The 15,802-nt window shown below is 44.3% G+C and overlaps 1 protein-coding gene across 11 annotated transcripts in view; it reads right to left on the minus strand.

Moving 5' to 3' along the window:
• Positions 1-15,802, minus strand: part of spata13 (spermatogenesis associated 13) — a 199,631-nt gene that overhangs the window by 57,440 nt on the left and 126,389 nt on the right. For 5 of the 11 annotated variants that reach the window (XM_062974647.1, XM_062974649.1, XM_008108015.2 and 2 more), the window contains one exon: positions 3,103-4,890. The exons of 3 other annotated variants lie outside the window; for them this stretch is intronic. In XM_062974647.1, coding sequence (XP_062830717.1) covers positions 3,103-4,890 — 1,788 coding nt within the window. Of the gene's footprint in view, positions 1-3,102; positions 4,891-9,258; positions 9,421-9,723; positions 9,895-12,033; positions 13,518-15,802 lie in introns of those variants that run through there. 3 more of the 11 variants (XM_008108018.2, XM_008108013.3, XM_008108014.3) reach the window with 3 other exon arrangements.

Genomic DNA, 15,802 nt, shown 5'->3' on the forward strand with positions numbered 1-15,802 from the left:
CTTAATTTGGAACTTTCTTAATTTGGAACTCCCCGAGTTACAAACATATGACTCATAGTTAAGAACGAGGGGGGGGGAGAGAGAGAACAGGAAGTAAGAGAAATCTACCCCTAGGAAGGAAAATTTACGTCTGAAAGAGTTATCATGGGGAAAGGGTGTCTCAAATGAAGCTTTATCCCGAATCCTTGTTTCTACAACAAGCCAAATTTTTTCATAATCCTATTATTACAGGGACAGAAAATAAGGTGAAATCTTCTGAACAGGGGCACAGACAGCAATACAGACACCACAAGGGTGCTAACCCTTCTCTATGTAATCCAAAGCTTATGTATGTATGTGTGTGCGCATGTGTGTATATGTATGTAGTTATACTTTATTCTTAACTATCTGTCGATCTATCTATCTCTCACACCAGTAGGAATAGAGAGAGGAGAAGCTGCAAAACACACTTAATTCACATAGTTTTTAAAAAACAAACCTTGCAATAATGTTACCATATAACCGTTAGTACATGATGCAAGTTAAGAAAGAGGAAACATAAGAAAAAAGACATGGGTGTGAAAACCACAGAAATGGGCAACACGGGTTCCTCTTCCTGCTCTCAAACAAGTGTCCTGTGTTACTTTTTGCCAAAGGGCGCTTCTGGGGGCCTGAACACCCTAAAGCTACCAAATCCTCTCTGATCCTGGGAGGGAAACAGGGTCAGCCCTGGTTAGTACTCGAATGGGAGACCACCAACAAATAGGTGATTTATGATAAAGGAAGAGACTGGAAAAAATGCCTCTACATATTGCTCACCTAAGAAAACTCCATGAAATTCATATGATCACTGTAAGTGAGAACACATGCAATCATGGCTATATGGGAGCTCTCATTGGCGCAATGGGTTAAACCCTTCTGCTGGCAGGACTGCTGACCAATAGGTCAGCGATTTGAATCCGGGGAGAGTGGGTCAGCTCCCTCTGTCAGCTCTAGCTCCTCATGTGGGGACATGAGAGAAGCCTCCCACAAGGATGATAAAACATCAAACATCTGGGCATCCCCTGAGCAATGTCCTTGCAGACGACCAATTCTTTCACACTAGAAGCAACTTACAGTTTCTCAAGTTGCTCCTGACATGGAAAAAAAATAGCTACATATATGGACTTTAGTTAAAAAGCCTACATCATTGCTCTTGGAATAAGATATGGGAATTAAATACATGCCATTGTAGTTACTTCAGGCAGTTCTTCTCTCAATATTAAGTTTTTAGCAAAGTACCTCTAGTCTTCCTGGGAATGGTATGTAGTGTCAAAGGACAGAGAGAGTGAGAAAAGAACATTTAGACCTTGGCTAACAAAGTCAATGGAGCAAAGCGCTATTGTGGGACAGTTTAATTCTCTCTCAGTGAAGACCTGACCAATCTTTTTTGGAACTCTGACTAGTTTTGAATTTCCACTATACAAACTTTCAAGCTAACTCACAAGGCTGGCAAAATAAAATGTATTAAAATTGTCATGAACGTCCATGTTTATATAAGGAAACATCAATGTGAAGCAATTGTAGCAGTTCCCGTAATTGTACAATGTTTTAAGAAGAATCTTAATCAAAGGTTTTCAGGTACTCTATATACCAGGCATGGGCCTGCCAGGTGTTTTGGACTCCAATTCCCACAATTCCTAACAGCCAGTAGGCTGTTAGGAACTGTGGGAGTTGGAATCCAAAACACCTGGTGGGCCAAAGTTTGCCTATGCCTGCTATATACACTAAAGTGATTGAAAGATGATGTGATGAAGAAAGCATTTCAAACAACCAACAAAAAACAGAGAGAAATTATGGTATGTTATAGGAAAATTGTGATGGGGTTGTTGTGTGTTTTCTGGGCTGTATGGCTATGTTGTAGTGTATATTGTATATTATTATTTACTGTATCGTTTATTGCTCTATATTATGTTGTATTCATACTTGTTATATTGTTTTGCTCTGGGCATGGCCCCATGTAAGCCGCCCTGAGTCCCCGCTGGGGAGATGGTGGCGGGGTATAAATAAAGTTTTATTATTATTATTATTATTTTCCAGAAGAATTCTCTCCTGACATTTCGCCCACATCTATGGCAGGCATCCTCTGCCATAGATGTGGGCGAAACGTTAGGAAAGAATACTTCTGGAACATGACCATACAGTCCGGAAGACACACAACAACTCTGTGATTCCAGCCATGAAAGCCTTTGACAACAAAATTGTGATGATTGAAATGGAATTCTTTGCAAAATATGGGTTCCTTTTGAACATGACTCTATGCAGCTAAATGTCTGCCAACCCACATTGTCATTCAATAAAACAAAACTGCAATAGCTCATGACGATTTGTTCAGCTGTCATTGTGCATCTGGGGGATGGCCTGCAAGGTCATTTACTATTTCACTCTCCCAATCCAGCTTGCATCAAATAATGCTTCTAAGAGCTCTGGCCACAAACTCTCCCAGCTGGATCCTGCTCTATCTTGATCCTCCTGTCACAAGGTAGTGAGTTTATGAACTGCCCTTGGAAATATACACTCTATGCCAGTGCTTGCTTTATTAAGGTGAACAGGAGCAGAAAATAGTTTGGAATCTCCTGAAACCTTTACTTGGAATAAACCCCATCAAGTTCAAGGGGAGCACCTTCTAAGTACAGTAGAGTCTCACTAATCCAAGCTAAACGGGCCGGCAGAAGCTTGGATAAGGGAATATCTTGGATTATAAAGACTGATCAAGGAAAAGCTTATTAAACATCAAATTAGGTTATGATTTTACAAATTAAGCACCAAAACTTCATGTTATACAACAAATTTGACAGAAAAAGTAGTTCAATACGCAGTAATGTTATGTTGTAATTACTGTATTTATGAATTTAGCACCAAAATATCACGATTTTTTGGAAACATTGACTACAAAAATGGCTTGGATTATCCAGAGGCTTGGATAAGCGAGGCTTGGATTAGTGAGACTCTACTGTAAATGTGTACAGTAGATACAAAAACACACACTCGACATTGTATTTCAATAGAAGATTATGCTTACTCTACCAGGAAGTAGGTGACTGCCACTTGCCTTAAAGACATAGAATTTGCTTTCCTGCTTACCTCTTCCTTCTTTTCATCAGCACTCAGAGCTAAATTGAGACTTAGCTGGGAGTGGCTGCTGATGCCACTGTCTTCATTTGTGTCGTCGTAGTACACAGCTTGCACGGAGTCCTGGAAATAAACAGGACTTTTTCCCAGCTTTGTGGAAGGACCCTCCCCCCTTTCCTCACTTTCCATTGAGCTGAGCGACAAGGTGCTGTGCCGGTCGGGGCAGTGGGAATTCATATTGCACTTGATGTTTTCAATACTGGGGCTCTGAGGCTTGGGCACAGAAGGCCTAGGAGGGACGACAGGATGCTGGGTGGTGCATGTAAACTGGCTGGAACTTTGGGGCCTTTCTGAGTCTTCATAAAACACTTCATTTGGAATTGGCTCCATGTCCTGAAGAGGAGGGGATAAACAAATAGAGTCCGAAAGTTCACAAGAGGATATCCTATTGCTGCTGGCATCAAGGGTTAACACCGTTGTCCCAGCATTGTCATTTTCAGAACTCTGGACGCTAGATCTGCAAACTGTTGAATCTTGACTACTTCGGGAAGGTGGGCATTTCCGCTTCTCATTTTCAGTGTTGCTAGAAACCCGGCGCGAATAATCATCATGCAGCCTACTGTTTGGCCTCGTTCTCTGGTTCTGCTCGTTGGAAGGTGGAATTTCACTCTTCGGACTGTCTTTCTTCAACGCAACATCAGTGACATTGCTGACAAGCTTCAAAACTCGGTCAAAATCCTTCGCTCTGATGGGGCTTTTCCAGCGTTTTGATCTCCGCTCGGAGTTCCTGTGGGTTTTGTCAGAGTCGGCGGACGAAGTGCTTGTTGTCCTCGGAGGAGTTTGCTTTTCATTTACAACTCTGAGGTCAGTGAGGTTTGAGGTTGACTTCCTTTTGAATGAACTTTTTTTCAGAAAGTTCAGGTTATCTGTGCTCTTGCTCCTCCTGTAGATGACTTTGCTGCTTTCAGAATCTTTCACGACAATTTCGCATATCTGGGGTTCCTGGATGGTAGGGGACATGTTCTTTGTGCTGTCCTGATGATCCTGAATTTTGTCAGTGTCTAATAAATTTATACGGCCAACCCCATAGGCACGCCTGATGCTGCGTGACCGACGAGTATTCCGTAGGAAGGAATCGTCGCTTTCCTCCCCATCTGAATTATCAGAAACTACAGAGTTATCTGCTGTACTCTGCAAATCATGCAGGGGCCCTGAATAAGAATACCTGTTAGTCTGAACTCTCACAGTTGCATTGTTTGGGACACGCTTTCTCATATCATTATCTGAAATGCTGGTGTGTAAGTTGTCCGCATCTTCCGTGCCTGGAATTCCTGGGAGAACCGGGGATTTTAACTTCTTGAACGATCCCATTTTTCTAATAGAAGACAACGCATTCCACGTTGAGGAGTTCCCCATCACTATCAAGGAGTGAGGCCTTTCCACGTTGATGGAAAAAAAGCGCATGATTTTGGAAGGGCTGGTTTTATCCTCCTGGCTTTCATTTTCATAGCTGCTGCTCATGTCACACCTCCCATTATGACATAATGAGGTAGCATTATTCCTAGATTCTTTCTTATCCATCACTATACAGGCAACCGAGGTGCCATTTCCACAGCCATTCTGGTACGCGGACATGTTTTCAGTGCATGCATGAGGACAGAGGGAGTTGTAGCTCACACCCAAAGCCTTCTCCTCTTCATACTCTCCAAACGGAAGCCTTTCTTCTTCATCTGTGAATCTTTTTGGGTTGTTGTGTTCACATCTGTTGTGCGAATTTAGCTCTCCAGTAGTCTGTACTGCCTGCACCAAGAAAACAAAGCTGACATTTAGTATTCTTTTATCTATACAAAAGGAGGATTCTTTGTACAAAATACAAGGAAATCTTAAGGCTCCCTCATGTAAATGAAGGAAAAAATGAGAATGACACCAACATTTACCACGTTATTAATGATAAATGATATGATAATTGCTTTATTTTCTCTGCTAACCACTATACTATATTCACTCTGCTGGCTACTGATAAATAGATTTAAAGGACCAAAAGATAGAGCAAAAATTGATTTTTTTTTCATCAGAGCATTGATCAACTCCTCTATGTTCACATCGTATTTATAGACTCTATGTAAAGGTAAAGGTTTTCCCCTGACATTACTATGTCAGTTCAATACTATGGAAACATGGGAGTTGTAATTTTACAAGGTCTTCAGTTTCTTTACCAAAGAGTGCTGGGTATCACCAAACAACAACTCCAAGGATTTTATTGTATTGAGCCATGGCAGTTAAAGTGATGTCAAACTGTATTAATACTACAATGTAGGTGCATCCTTTGTTTACCTAAGGAGATAATAATTGATTAATCTGAAATAGCTAACACATCTCCTTATACTGTGCCACAAATTTGGAACCACCTGTGCAGGACAACTGCGTGTATGGTTTCTTTCAGTTTGCAGAATGATCTTTACATCTGGGGAAATAATATTTACTTCTGCCAAATTTGACCAATCATATTTTAAGGGACCAAGAGGGAGAAAACAGGGACTGCACACAGAATTATCAAAGCCAAATCCACTGATCTTCAGATGTGTTCAGGATGGCACAATCTGATCTGTATACCAGACCCAGCAAACATTCCCTGAATGCATGGTGGAGGATGCAGATTTTACATAAAATGCTTTGATCATGTCAAGGACAGAACGCCACAAGATTCAAAGTAACAGAGTTTATTAGATTACAGAACTCAAAAATGCCCGTAAAACACAAGGGCCAGGCAGTTTTTGCCTTTAGGAGCAAAAAGGGGCAAAAGTAAATGTTCAAAAGATAAACCGGATTAAACCGGAGTTTAATCCGGGTAAAAACAAACTGCTTGCGTCAGCCTGGGTATAAACGAAACGAAAGCCAAGGAACAAAAGATACAAAGAATGCAACTAATTGGCAGCAGATTCCTCTCTGCTGCCAACACTGTGCTTAGAGTAACTTGCGTCGCTCCCCCACACACACAGCAGACAGGATCTCCAACACGAGTAAAACAGCCAAGGATTGTAGCAGTTGAGTAGACCAGTTCCGTTCCGTAGATCAAAGCCAGAAGCAGACGTTTGTAGTTTTTCCAAGTCCAAGAAGGGGGGAAGACAAGCCGTGGTCAGTTCAGTCCGAGTTCTCAAAGCAGGAGATGGCGTCCGTCAAGAAGACGACGGAAGGTCAAGCTAATAAGAGTAAGCACAGGTTTGCACAAACAAATGCCCACACAATCCCTCCCGCCGTCTGACCCTGGATTCCAATCAACTTACGTCACAGCACAGGAAAGCACACAAGTCTTCAGGGAAGCGTCCCACACACACACGGATCCCAAGCGTTTGCCCAGATTACCTTGCCCAACGCAATTTGCAATTGCTCTCAAGCCCCATTTTATGCCAGTTACAAATCTTCATCACTGTCAGCTGTCCTCCTTAACCCGGGCGTTTCCTCATCACTTTCCTCGTCAGAGCTGGAACACCTCTGACTACGCCCAACAGCATCTCCAGCTGTGGATCCCGTCCCATCCCTCCAGCTAAACCATGGGTCTAATCCTGAAGGTCCCCATTCATCTTCTATCCCATCATGGCCAGTGGCACCCAATTCCTCCCTCACCCGAGTCCAATCCATCTCATCCTCCTCTGAGCTAACCAGCCCCTCCTCCATTCTCTCCGTAAACCCTTCGAAAGACTCCTCGTCAGATGGTGCTGCAAATATGTCTCGCAGTCTTTTTCTCTCTCGCTCCTCGAGAGTATCTGACTCTCGAGGAGTCTTACGCCCACGTCTGTCAGTAACAGAGCCATGAGGCTCAATCATAACAGATCATCCCGGCTGGATCTGTTACTCCTTATTGGAAGGCAACCCTTTGATCATGTGAACTTTCTGAGCTAATTTATAAACAGGAAGTAAATCCCCCTTAGCAACCATAGAAGCTAGGAAGAGACAGCCTAAAGAAAACAAAAGGACAGAAAGCTATCCCATTCACAGCTTTTAATCTCCTATAACCCACCCTGAGGGACAGCATGGTATAGTGGATTGAGCACTGGTTTGGCTACAACTCTGGAAACCAGGTTTGAATCTATGCTTGGCCATGGAAACCCACCGGATGACCTTGGGCAAATCAATCTCAGTCTCAGGTGAAAGCAAAAGCAAACCTGGTCTGAACAATTCTTACCAAGGTCCTCTTGGGGTTGCAATAAGTGAGAAAAAACTTAAGGACACACAGCAACAATAACAACAATAAGCACTCTGCAAACTTGGGGGGAGGGTTGTTATAGGATCTTAAAAGTCTTAAAGCTTCTCATAGTGGGTTTTATTGTTTTCACGTGAAGTCTGCCTTGCACAGGGTTTGCAACATCCCGTTTTAAATGTATCTCCCCTGCGACCTTGTTTCAATGACCACAGCTAAAACCACAACATAATCAAACAGAGGCAATTATTCAGTTGATACTAAAGCATGTGCTTATATTGAAAACATTCACAAGGAGTTCCTTAAAATGAGTTTGGCATGGTACGTCAAATAACATCCAGCAGCTTTAGATCAGGCATGGGCACACTTGGGCCCTCCAAGTGTTTTGGACTTCCAATTCCAAACATTTCTAACAGCCTCAGGCTCTCGTGTATAACGTGTATATGAAACATAAATGAATTTCGTGTTCAGATCTGGGTCCACCTCCAAGATTTCTCATAATGTACATACATTTCATACATGCAAATACAGGTATTTCATACATGCAAATACAGGTATTTCAAAATTGGGGGGGGGGGGGGGAGGATCCGATGTCCAAATCATTTTTGGTTCCAAGCATCTAGGATAAGGGATACTCAGTGGTTGCTGTGTGTTTTCCGGGCTGTATGGCCATGTTCAGGAAGCATTTTCTCCTGACGTTTCACCCACATCTATAGCAGGCATCCTCAGAGGTTGTGAAATTTGTTAGAAACTAAGCAAGTAAAGTTTAAATATCTGTGGAAGGTCCAGGGTGGGAGAAAGAACTCTTGTCTGTTGGTAGTGTGAATGTTGCAATTAATCATCTTGTTTAGCACTGAATGGCCTTGCAGCTTCAAGGCCAAGCTAATTCCTGCCTTAGGGAATTTTTGTTGGGATGTGTTAGCTGACTCAGGTTGTTTCCTGTCTGGAATTCTTGTTTTCAGAATGTTGTTCTTTCTTTAATGTTCTGATTTTAGAGTCTTTTAATACTGGTGGCCAGATTTTGTTCATTTTCATGGTTTCCTCCCTTCTGTTGAAATTTCAATGGCGTCTCTGTGTAGTCAGTCTGACATGGTGGTTGTCAAGAGAGGTCCAGCATTTCTGTGTTCCCAAATAATATGCTGTGTCCAGGTTGGTTCATCAAGTGCTCTACTATGGCTGACTTCTCTGGTTGAGTTAGTCTGCAATGCCTTTCATGTTCCTTGACCACCCTAACAACCAAAATGTCAGACTATACAGAGAAGCCATTGCAATCCACAAGCATGTGGACAGTTTCAACAGAAAGGAAGAAACCATGAAAATGATCAAAATATGGCTAAAAGTGTTTTAAAAACTAAAATTAGGACAGTAAATAAAGAACAACACTCTGAAAACAAAAGAAATCAAGACATGAAACAATCAGGGACAGTGAACACAGCTGCAATTAACTGCAATCAATCACTCTGACCAGGAGGTCATGAGTTCGAGGCCCGGTCGGAGCCTATGTTTGTTTGTCTTTGTTCTATGTTAAAAGGCATTGAATGTTTGCCTATATGTGTAATGTGACCCGCCCTGAGTCCCCTTCGGGGTGAGAAGGGCGGAATATAAATGCTGTAAATAAATAAATAAAGGATTCCCTCAGACAGGAATCAGCTAGACTTTGAAGCTGCAAGGCATTTCAATGCTAATCAAGATAAGTAACTGCAACATTCCCACAAGAGTTCTTTCTCCCACCCTGGACCTTCCACGGATATATAAACATCACTTGCTTAGTTTCCAACAAACCTCACAATCTCTGAGGATGCCTGCCATAGATGTGGGTGAAACGACAGGAGAGAATGCTTCTGGAACATGGCCACACTGCCCGGGAAGTTCACAACAAGCCAGGCCATGAAAACTTTCGACAACACAAGGGATACTCAGCCTGCCTGGAGAAAGGTGGCTGGACAAAGCAACAGGCACAAAAGTCTCACTTTGAAAGAAATGCTTTCAGAGAGGTCTTTTCCCACTGGCTGGGAAAGGATGACGTATTCCCTCCTCCTCCTCCTCCTTTCCTCCCTTCTGCCTTTCAAACTTTCAGTTTGCTTTAAGTTCCCACAACGACTCTTTGTGACAAAGGCACCTGCTGCTACGCCGTTCAATCAAAGCAGTTTGGCACCACTTTAACTGCCATGGCTCAATACTATAGAGCGGTGGGAACTGTAGTTTTGCAAGTTCTTTGGCAGAATCCTGGCGCTTGACCACAAAAGCTACTCCCACCATGCCATCGCATTAGAGCCAGTGGAAAGAAAAGAAAGCCACGCGCTTCCGAGGAAAGTTGGGGGGAAACTCTGCGCTGTCTCCTCCAATCCTGAGCTGCAGAAGTTTCCTCGCAAACAAGTTTTTTTGGGGGGGAGGGGGCGAAAGAGAGAGATGCTCTTGTGAAGGTCTGCACTCACCAAGAAGCAGATCCGAATTCCCACCAGCGCTGGAAAGCCACCCACTCGCCCCGCAGCAGGACCAGCAGCCCTTTGCTTTGGCTTCGGGAGTCGCTACTGCTGCTGCTCTTGCTTTGGCCAAGCGGTGCTTCTCTCCCTCTCTCCTCCCCTCCCTTACAATTCCCTAGAACTCAGAGGCTAATCCGCTTCCACGCATCACTATGGCAGCAGCCGGGTCCAAAGGGAGGGGAAAACCCTGGAGGCGTAGTTTGGGAGAGGAGGAGGAAGAGGGGGAGGAAGAGAGGCAGAGAGAAGGAAGACTAGGACGAGGTAGAAGAAGAGAAGGAGAGGGAAGGGGAGAAGAAGAAAAGGAGGGGAGAGAAAGGGAAGAGGAGGACAAGGAAGAAGAGGAAAAGGAGGAGGAAAGGGAAGAGGAAGGGGAGGAAAGGGAAGAAGAGGAGGAGGAGGAAGAGGAAAAGGAGGGGAGAGAAAGGGAAGAAGAGGATGAAGAAGAGGAAAAGGAGGGGGAGGAAATCGAAGAGGAGGACAAGGAAGAAGAGGAAAAGGAGGGGAGAGAAAGGGAAGAGGAGGAGGAAGAAGAAGAGGAAAAGGAGGGGGAGGAAAGGGAAGAAGAGGAGGACAAGGAAGAAGAGGAAAAGGAGGGGAGAGAAAGGGAAGAAGAGGAGGAGGAAGAAGAGGAAAAGGAAGGGGAGAGAAAGGGAAGAAGAGGAAGAGGAAAAGGAGGGGAAGGAAATCGAAGAGGAGGACAAGGAAGAAGAGGAAAAGGAGGGGAGAGAAAGGGAAGAGGAGGAGGAAGAAGAAGAGAAAAAGGAGGGGGAGGAAAGGGAAGAAGAGGAGGAGGAAGAAGAGGAAAAGGAGGGGGAGGAAAGGGAAGAAGAGGAGGAGGAAGAAGAGGAAAAGGAAGGGGAGAGAAAGGGAAGAAGAGGAGGAGGAAGAGGAAAAGGAGGGGAAGGAAATCGAAGAGGAGGGGAAGGAAGAAGAGGAAAAGGAGGGGAGAGAAAGGGAAGAGGAGGAGGAAGAAGAAGAGAAAAAGGAGGGGGAGGAAAGGGAAGAGGAGGACAAGGAAGAAGAGGAAAAGGAGGGGGAGGAAAGGGAAGAAGAGGAGGAGGAAGAAGAGGAAAAGGAAGGGGAGGAAAGGGAAGAAGAGGAAAAGGAGGGGGAGGAAAGGGAAGAGGAGGAGGAAGAAGAGGAAAAGGAGGGGGAGGAAAGAGAAGAGGAGGACAAGGAAGAAGAGGAAAAGGAGGGGGAGGAAAGGGAAGAGGAGGAGGAGGAAGAAGAGGAAAAGGAGGGGAGAGAAAGGGAAGAGGAGGACAAGGAAGAAGAGGAAAAGGAGGGGAGAGAAAGGGAAGAGGAGGAGGAAGAAGAAGAGGAAAAGGAAGGGGAGGAAAGGGAAGAAGAGGAGGAAGAAGAAGAGGAAGAGGAGGGGGAGGAAAGGGAAGAAGAGGAGGAAGAAGAGAAAAAGGAGGGGGAGGAAAGGGAAGAGGAGGACAAGGAAGAAGAGGAAAAGGAGGGGGAGGAAAGTGAAGAAGAGGAGGAGGAAGAAGAGGAAAAGGAAGGGGAGGAAAGGGAAGAAGAGGAGGAGGAAGAAGAGGAAAAGGAGGGGAGAGAAAGGGAAGAAGAGGAGGAAGAGGAAAAGGAGGGGGAGGAAATCGAAGAGGAGGACAAGGAAGAAGAGGAAAAGGAGGGGAGAGAAAGGGGAGGACAAGGAAGAAGAGGAAAAGGAGGGGAGGAAAGGGAAGAGGAGGAGGAAGAAGAGGAAAAGGAGGGGAGGAAAGGAAAGAGGAGGGCAAGGAAGAAAAAGAGGAAAAGGAGGGGGAGGAAGACTAGGTGGAGGCAGAAGAGGTCAAGGAGGAAGGCAAGGTGGGGAAGAAGAGGAGGAAGGAGTAGAGGGGGAGGAAGTAGACAATGAAGGGGAAGAAGAGGAGGAACAGAACCAGGAAGAAAAAGAGGAGAAGTAGAGGGGAAGAAGAGTAGTACAAAGAATAAATAGGGGAATAAAAGAAGAGAAAGGGGAGAGTTACGGAGAGGGCAACATAAAGTAATCCCAGCACAAGCTAAACTATAACACCAGCCCAACCTGACTGTGCTTTGCTTGCAGGATTTGCAACTTTTCAAAGTTCAAAGGCGAGGAGGAACTTTTCAGTCCCTGCTTGGATTTCCCATTCCTTGTCTCCTTCCAGAAATGAAGAAGGTTGTCCATGCTCTTGTTACATCTCAAATAGACTACTGCAACGCGCTCTAAGTGGAGTTGCCTTGGAAGACTGTTTTGAAGCTCCAAGTGTTCCAATGGGTGGCAGCCAGACTTCTCACCTGAGGGGGGCACAGGGAGCATACAACTCCCCTGTTGCATCAGCTCCACTGACTGTCAGTCTGCTACCGAACACAATTCAAAATGCTGGCTTTAACTTATAACGCCCTAAATCAGTGGTTCTCAACCTGTGGGTCCCCAGGTGTTTTGGCTTACAACTCCCAGAAATCCCAGCCAGTTTACCAGCTGTTAGGATTTCTGGGAGTTGAAGGCCAAAACATCTGGAAATCCACAGGTTGAGAACCACTGCCCTAAATAGTTCTGGCCCAGCTTACCTGTCTGAACGTATCTCCCTCTATGAACTATCTCAAAGGTTATAAACTTCTGGAGAGGCCCTGCTCTCAGTCCCATCTCCTTTGCACTTGGTGGGGACGAGGGACAGGGCCTTCTCAGTGGTGGCCCCTCGGCTGTGGAACTCCCTCCCTGGTGATATTAGATCAGCTCCCTCCCTCCTGTCCTTTAGAAAGGAGGGGGCTGAACAGCCCGCTCTCTCTTAAGCCTCAGAAAGAATCTTAAGACCTGGCAATTTAAGCAAGCCTTTGGGAATTAACATGACCCATAAGTATGACGGAAGAACAGCAAAGCAATTGGGTCAATGTTTGCAAAGCTCAGTTGGAGCTAGACTTTTGATACTTTTGATATGTTTTAATTGTTTGAAATATTATTTTAATTGATATGTATATTTTAACAGTTTTATAATATTGTGTTATAGGTCAAGGTTTAGGTTTTCCCCTGACATGAAGTCTGGTCATGTCGGATTCTGGCAATTGGTGCTGATCTCCATTTCTAAGCTGAAGAGCCAGCATTGTCTGTAAACAACTCCAAAGTCATCTGACTGGCATGACTGCATGGAGTGCCATTACCTTCCCACCGGAGTGGTACCTATTGATCTACTCACATTGGCATTTTCTCAAGCTGCTAGGTTGGCAGAAGCTGGGGTAACAGCAGGAGCTCACCCTGCCCCCTGGATTTGAACCGCTGACTTTTCGATCAGCAATTTCAGCAGCTCGGAGCTTTAACCCACTGCACCACTAGGGGCTCTAATATTGTGTTTTACTGTTATTGATATTGTCTGAATCTGGCATTGAATTACACATATTGCCATAATTTGTAAGCAGTCCTGAGTCCCCCTTCAGGAGTGAGAAGAGCAGGATATAAACACAGTAAATAAATAAAAAAGAGGAGGAAGAGGAGGAGAATGGGGAAGAAGAGGAGTAGGAAGAAGAAATAGGGGAACAATAAAAGGAAGCAAAGGAGGAGATGAAGAAGAGGAGGGGGGAATAAGAGGGGGCAGAGGAGGGTGCTCAAGTTCAAAGGAGGCTTCTAAGGAAAAAGCAGGCCTCCCTCTGAGCCACAGTGGGTACATCTACTAAACTGCAGAGTTAATGCAGTTTGACACCACTTTGTTATGGCTCAGTGCTATGCAATCCTAGGAGTTTTAGTTTGGTGAGGAACCAGGATTCTTTGTCCGAGAAGGCTAAAGGTCTTATAAAGCTACAACCTCTATGGTTCCATAGCACTGAGCCATGGCTGTTCACATGGTGTGACACTACATTAATTCTACAACATAGATTTTTTTTAGTTGTGTCAGAAGTGACTTGAGAACATACTTCAACTCGCTTCTGGTGTGAGAGAATTGGCCATCTACAGAGACGTTGCCCAGGGGATGCCTGAATGTGTTACCATCCTGCTGGGAGGCTTCTCTCATGTCCCCGCAAACTAGAGCTGACAGACGGGAGCTCACCCCATCTCGTGGATTCGAACCAGCAACCTTCAGGTCAGCAACCCAACTTTCAGGTCAGCAGCCAGCACAAGGGCTGAACCCATTGCGCCACTGTAGCTCCTTACAATGTAGGAGCTACAATTTCACATGGACTTCTTAACTCTGATCAGGTCATTATTATACCATTACTGCTTCGATATCAATGATTTTATTTAGCCTTCAAGTAATCACCCTAGCTACGATGAGCTGTTAATCTCTTCTCCCCTCCTCCTTGTGAGAGAAATCCTCCTTGTCCTCTCAAAGAAAGAGGGGAGTATCACACAATGGGTGCCCCCAATGCGGCCTCTTCACCCTAGAGAGGCCGTCCTTGTCCTTTTTATCTGGAAAAACACAATCAATGTTGACCCAGAACATTGAAAGTGGATGAGATGGGGACCACCTAAATAAAAATAAACACAGGCCTGCAAAAGAGAAAACTTAATTTTTCAATATTGTAGCTGTTTTCAATGTAGTTTTCTGTGCGGTGCTTGAAAAAGACAATTAAAAAACGTACCACAAACAGATTCACAAATTCAATATGTGTGTCAATTCAGTTGTTATTCAGTTTTGACTCCATGCCAACACTGATGTTCCAGTGCAGTTTCTGTAATGCTTTGGAACAGATTTTTGAGTTCTTTATATAAGTCATTTAACATTTGTCAGAAGACTTTAACCCCTTTCAGAGGCTGCCTCTATACTGTTAAATCAGTGGTTCCCAACCTTTTTTTGACCAGGGACCACTTGACCAGGGTCCACTCTCCAACGTTAGTACCAAAAGGGTTACAAATCAGTTTTTGGTCAACTTAAAATTCGGTTTGGTTATCTGGGGTGCTGATTCAGAAAATTGCATTGGATAGACCACATCAGCTTTAGTTTCTAATGCAGAACATATGCCATCCAGTAGTCGCCCTCTACTCGCTCACAAAAAACGTGGAACGGCTCCATTCAGGGGGAGGGAGGAGGAGGAGGAGAAGCAACAGTCAGGAGGCTTGTTGTCAAGCCTTTTGTGGATACTCAGTCTCTCCCCTCCCAACATCCCTGTTGCTTCCGCACTGTAAGAGAGTTTCGCGAGACCAGTCGCTCTTGTTGCAATGATGTACTAATAATGAAGCCGCAGACCATATTTTAGTTCTTGGGGACCACAGGTTGGAAACCACTGTGTTAAATGAATGTAGTTTGACACTACTTTACCTACCATGGCTCAATAGTAGGGAATCCTGGGAGCTATAGTTTGACAAGATTTGCCTGCTCTGTCAAAGAATGCTGGTGCCTCACCAAACTACAAATCCCAGGATTCCATAGCATTGAACCATGGCAGTTAAAGTGGTGTCAAACTGCATTCCTTTGACAGTCTAGTTTGAACCCTATAAAACAGGCATGTGCAAATTTTGGTCCTCCAGGTAGTTTGGACTTCAAATCCCACAATTCCTAACAGCAGGTAGGCTGTTAGGAATTGTGGGAGTTGAAGACCAAACCACCTGGAGGGCCAAAATTTGCCCATGTCTGCTATAAAACATCAAACACTGTAGAATTAATGCAGTTGGATAACACTTTACCAGCCATGTCTCAACTATGGAAACTTGGGATTTATAGTTTTACAAGGTCTTTATTCATTTCTGCCAAACTACAAATCCCAGGTTTTGATTCTACAGAGCAGATGCACTCTCAGTTGCATATTACAAAATAAAGAGTTGTGTGTGTGGAGGGAAGGGGAGGGCTATATATGATGGAACAAATCTGCAGTCCTTTTTAGATTTAGTATTCATATAAGGTTTTGAATGACCCTTAATTTTGTAGCCCTGCCTTGAACCTTCCCTGAACAGAAATGATTTACTTTTGGGCAAACAGTCAGTAAGGCATTGATTCCTCTTTCTCTCTTTCCAGTTTTTCCCACTTTCCTTTGACGCTGTAGAAAAACAATGGGAGGCTGTTGGGGGACTTCGGGTTTCATTATCATTTGACCCAGTGATCACAAGGGCAGAAAAAACAGCCAGCAGACCAAATGAACT

This window comes from Anolis carolinensis, chromosome 3 (assembly GCF_035594765.1).
Source record: "Anolis carolinensis isolate JA03-04 chromosome 3, rAnoCar3.1.pri, whole genome shotgun sequence".
Lineage (NCBI taxonomy): Eukaryota > Metazoa > Chordata > Lepidosauria > Squamata > Dactyloidae > Anolis > Anolis carolinensis.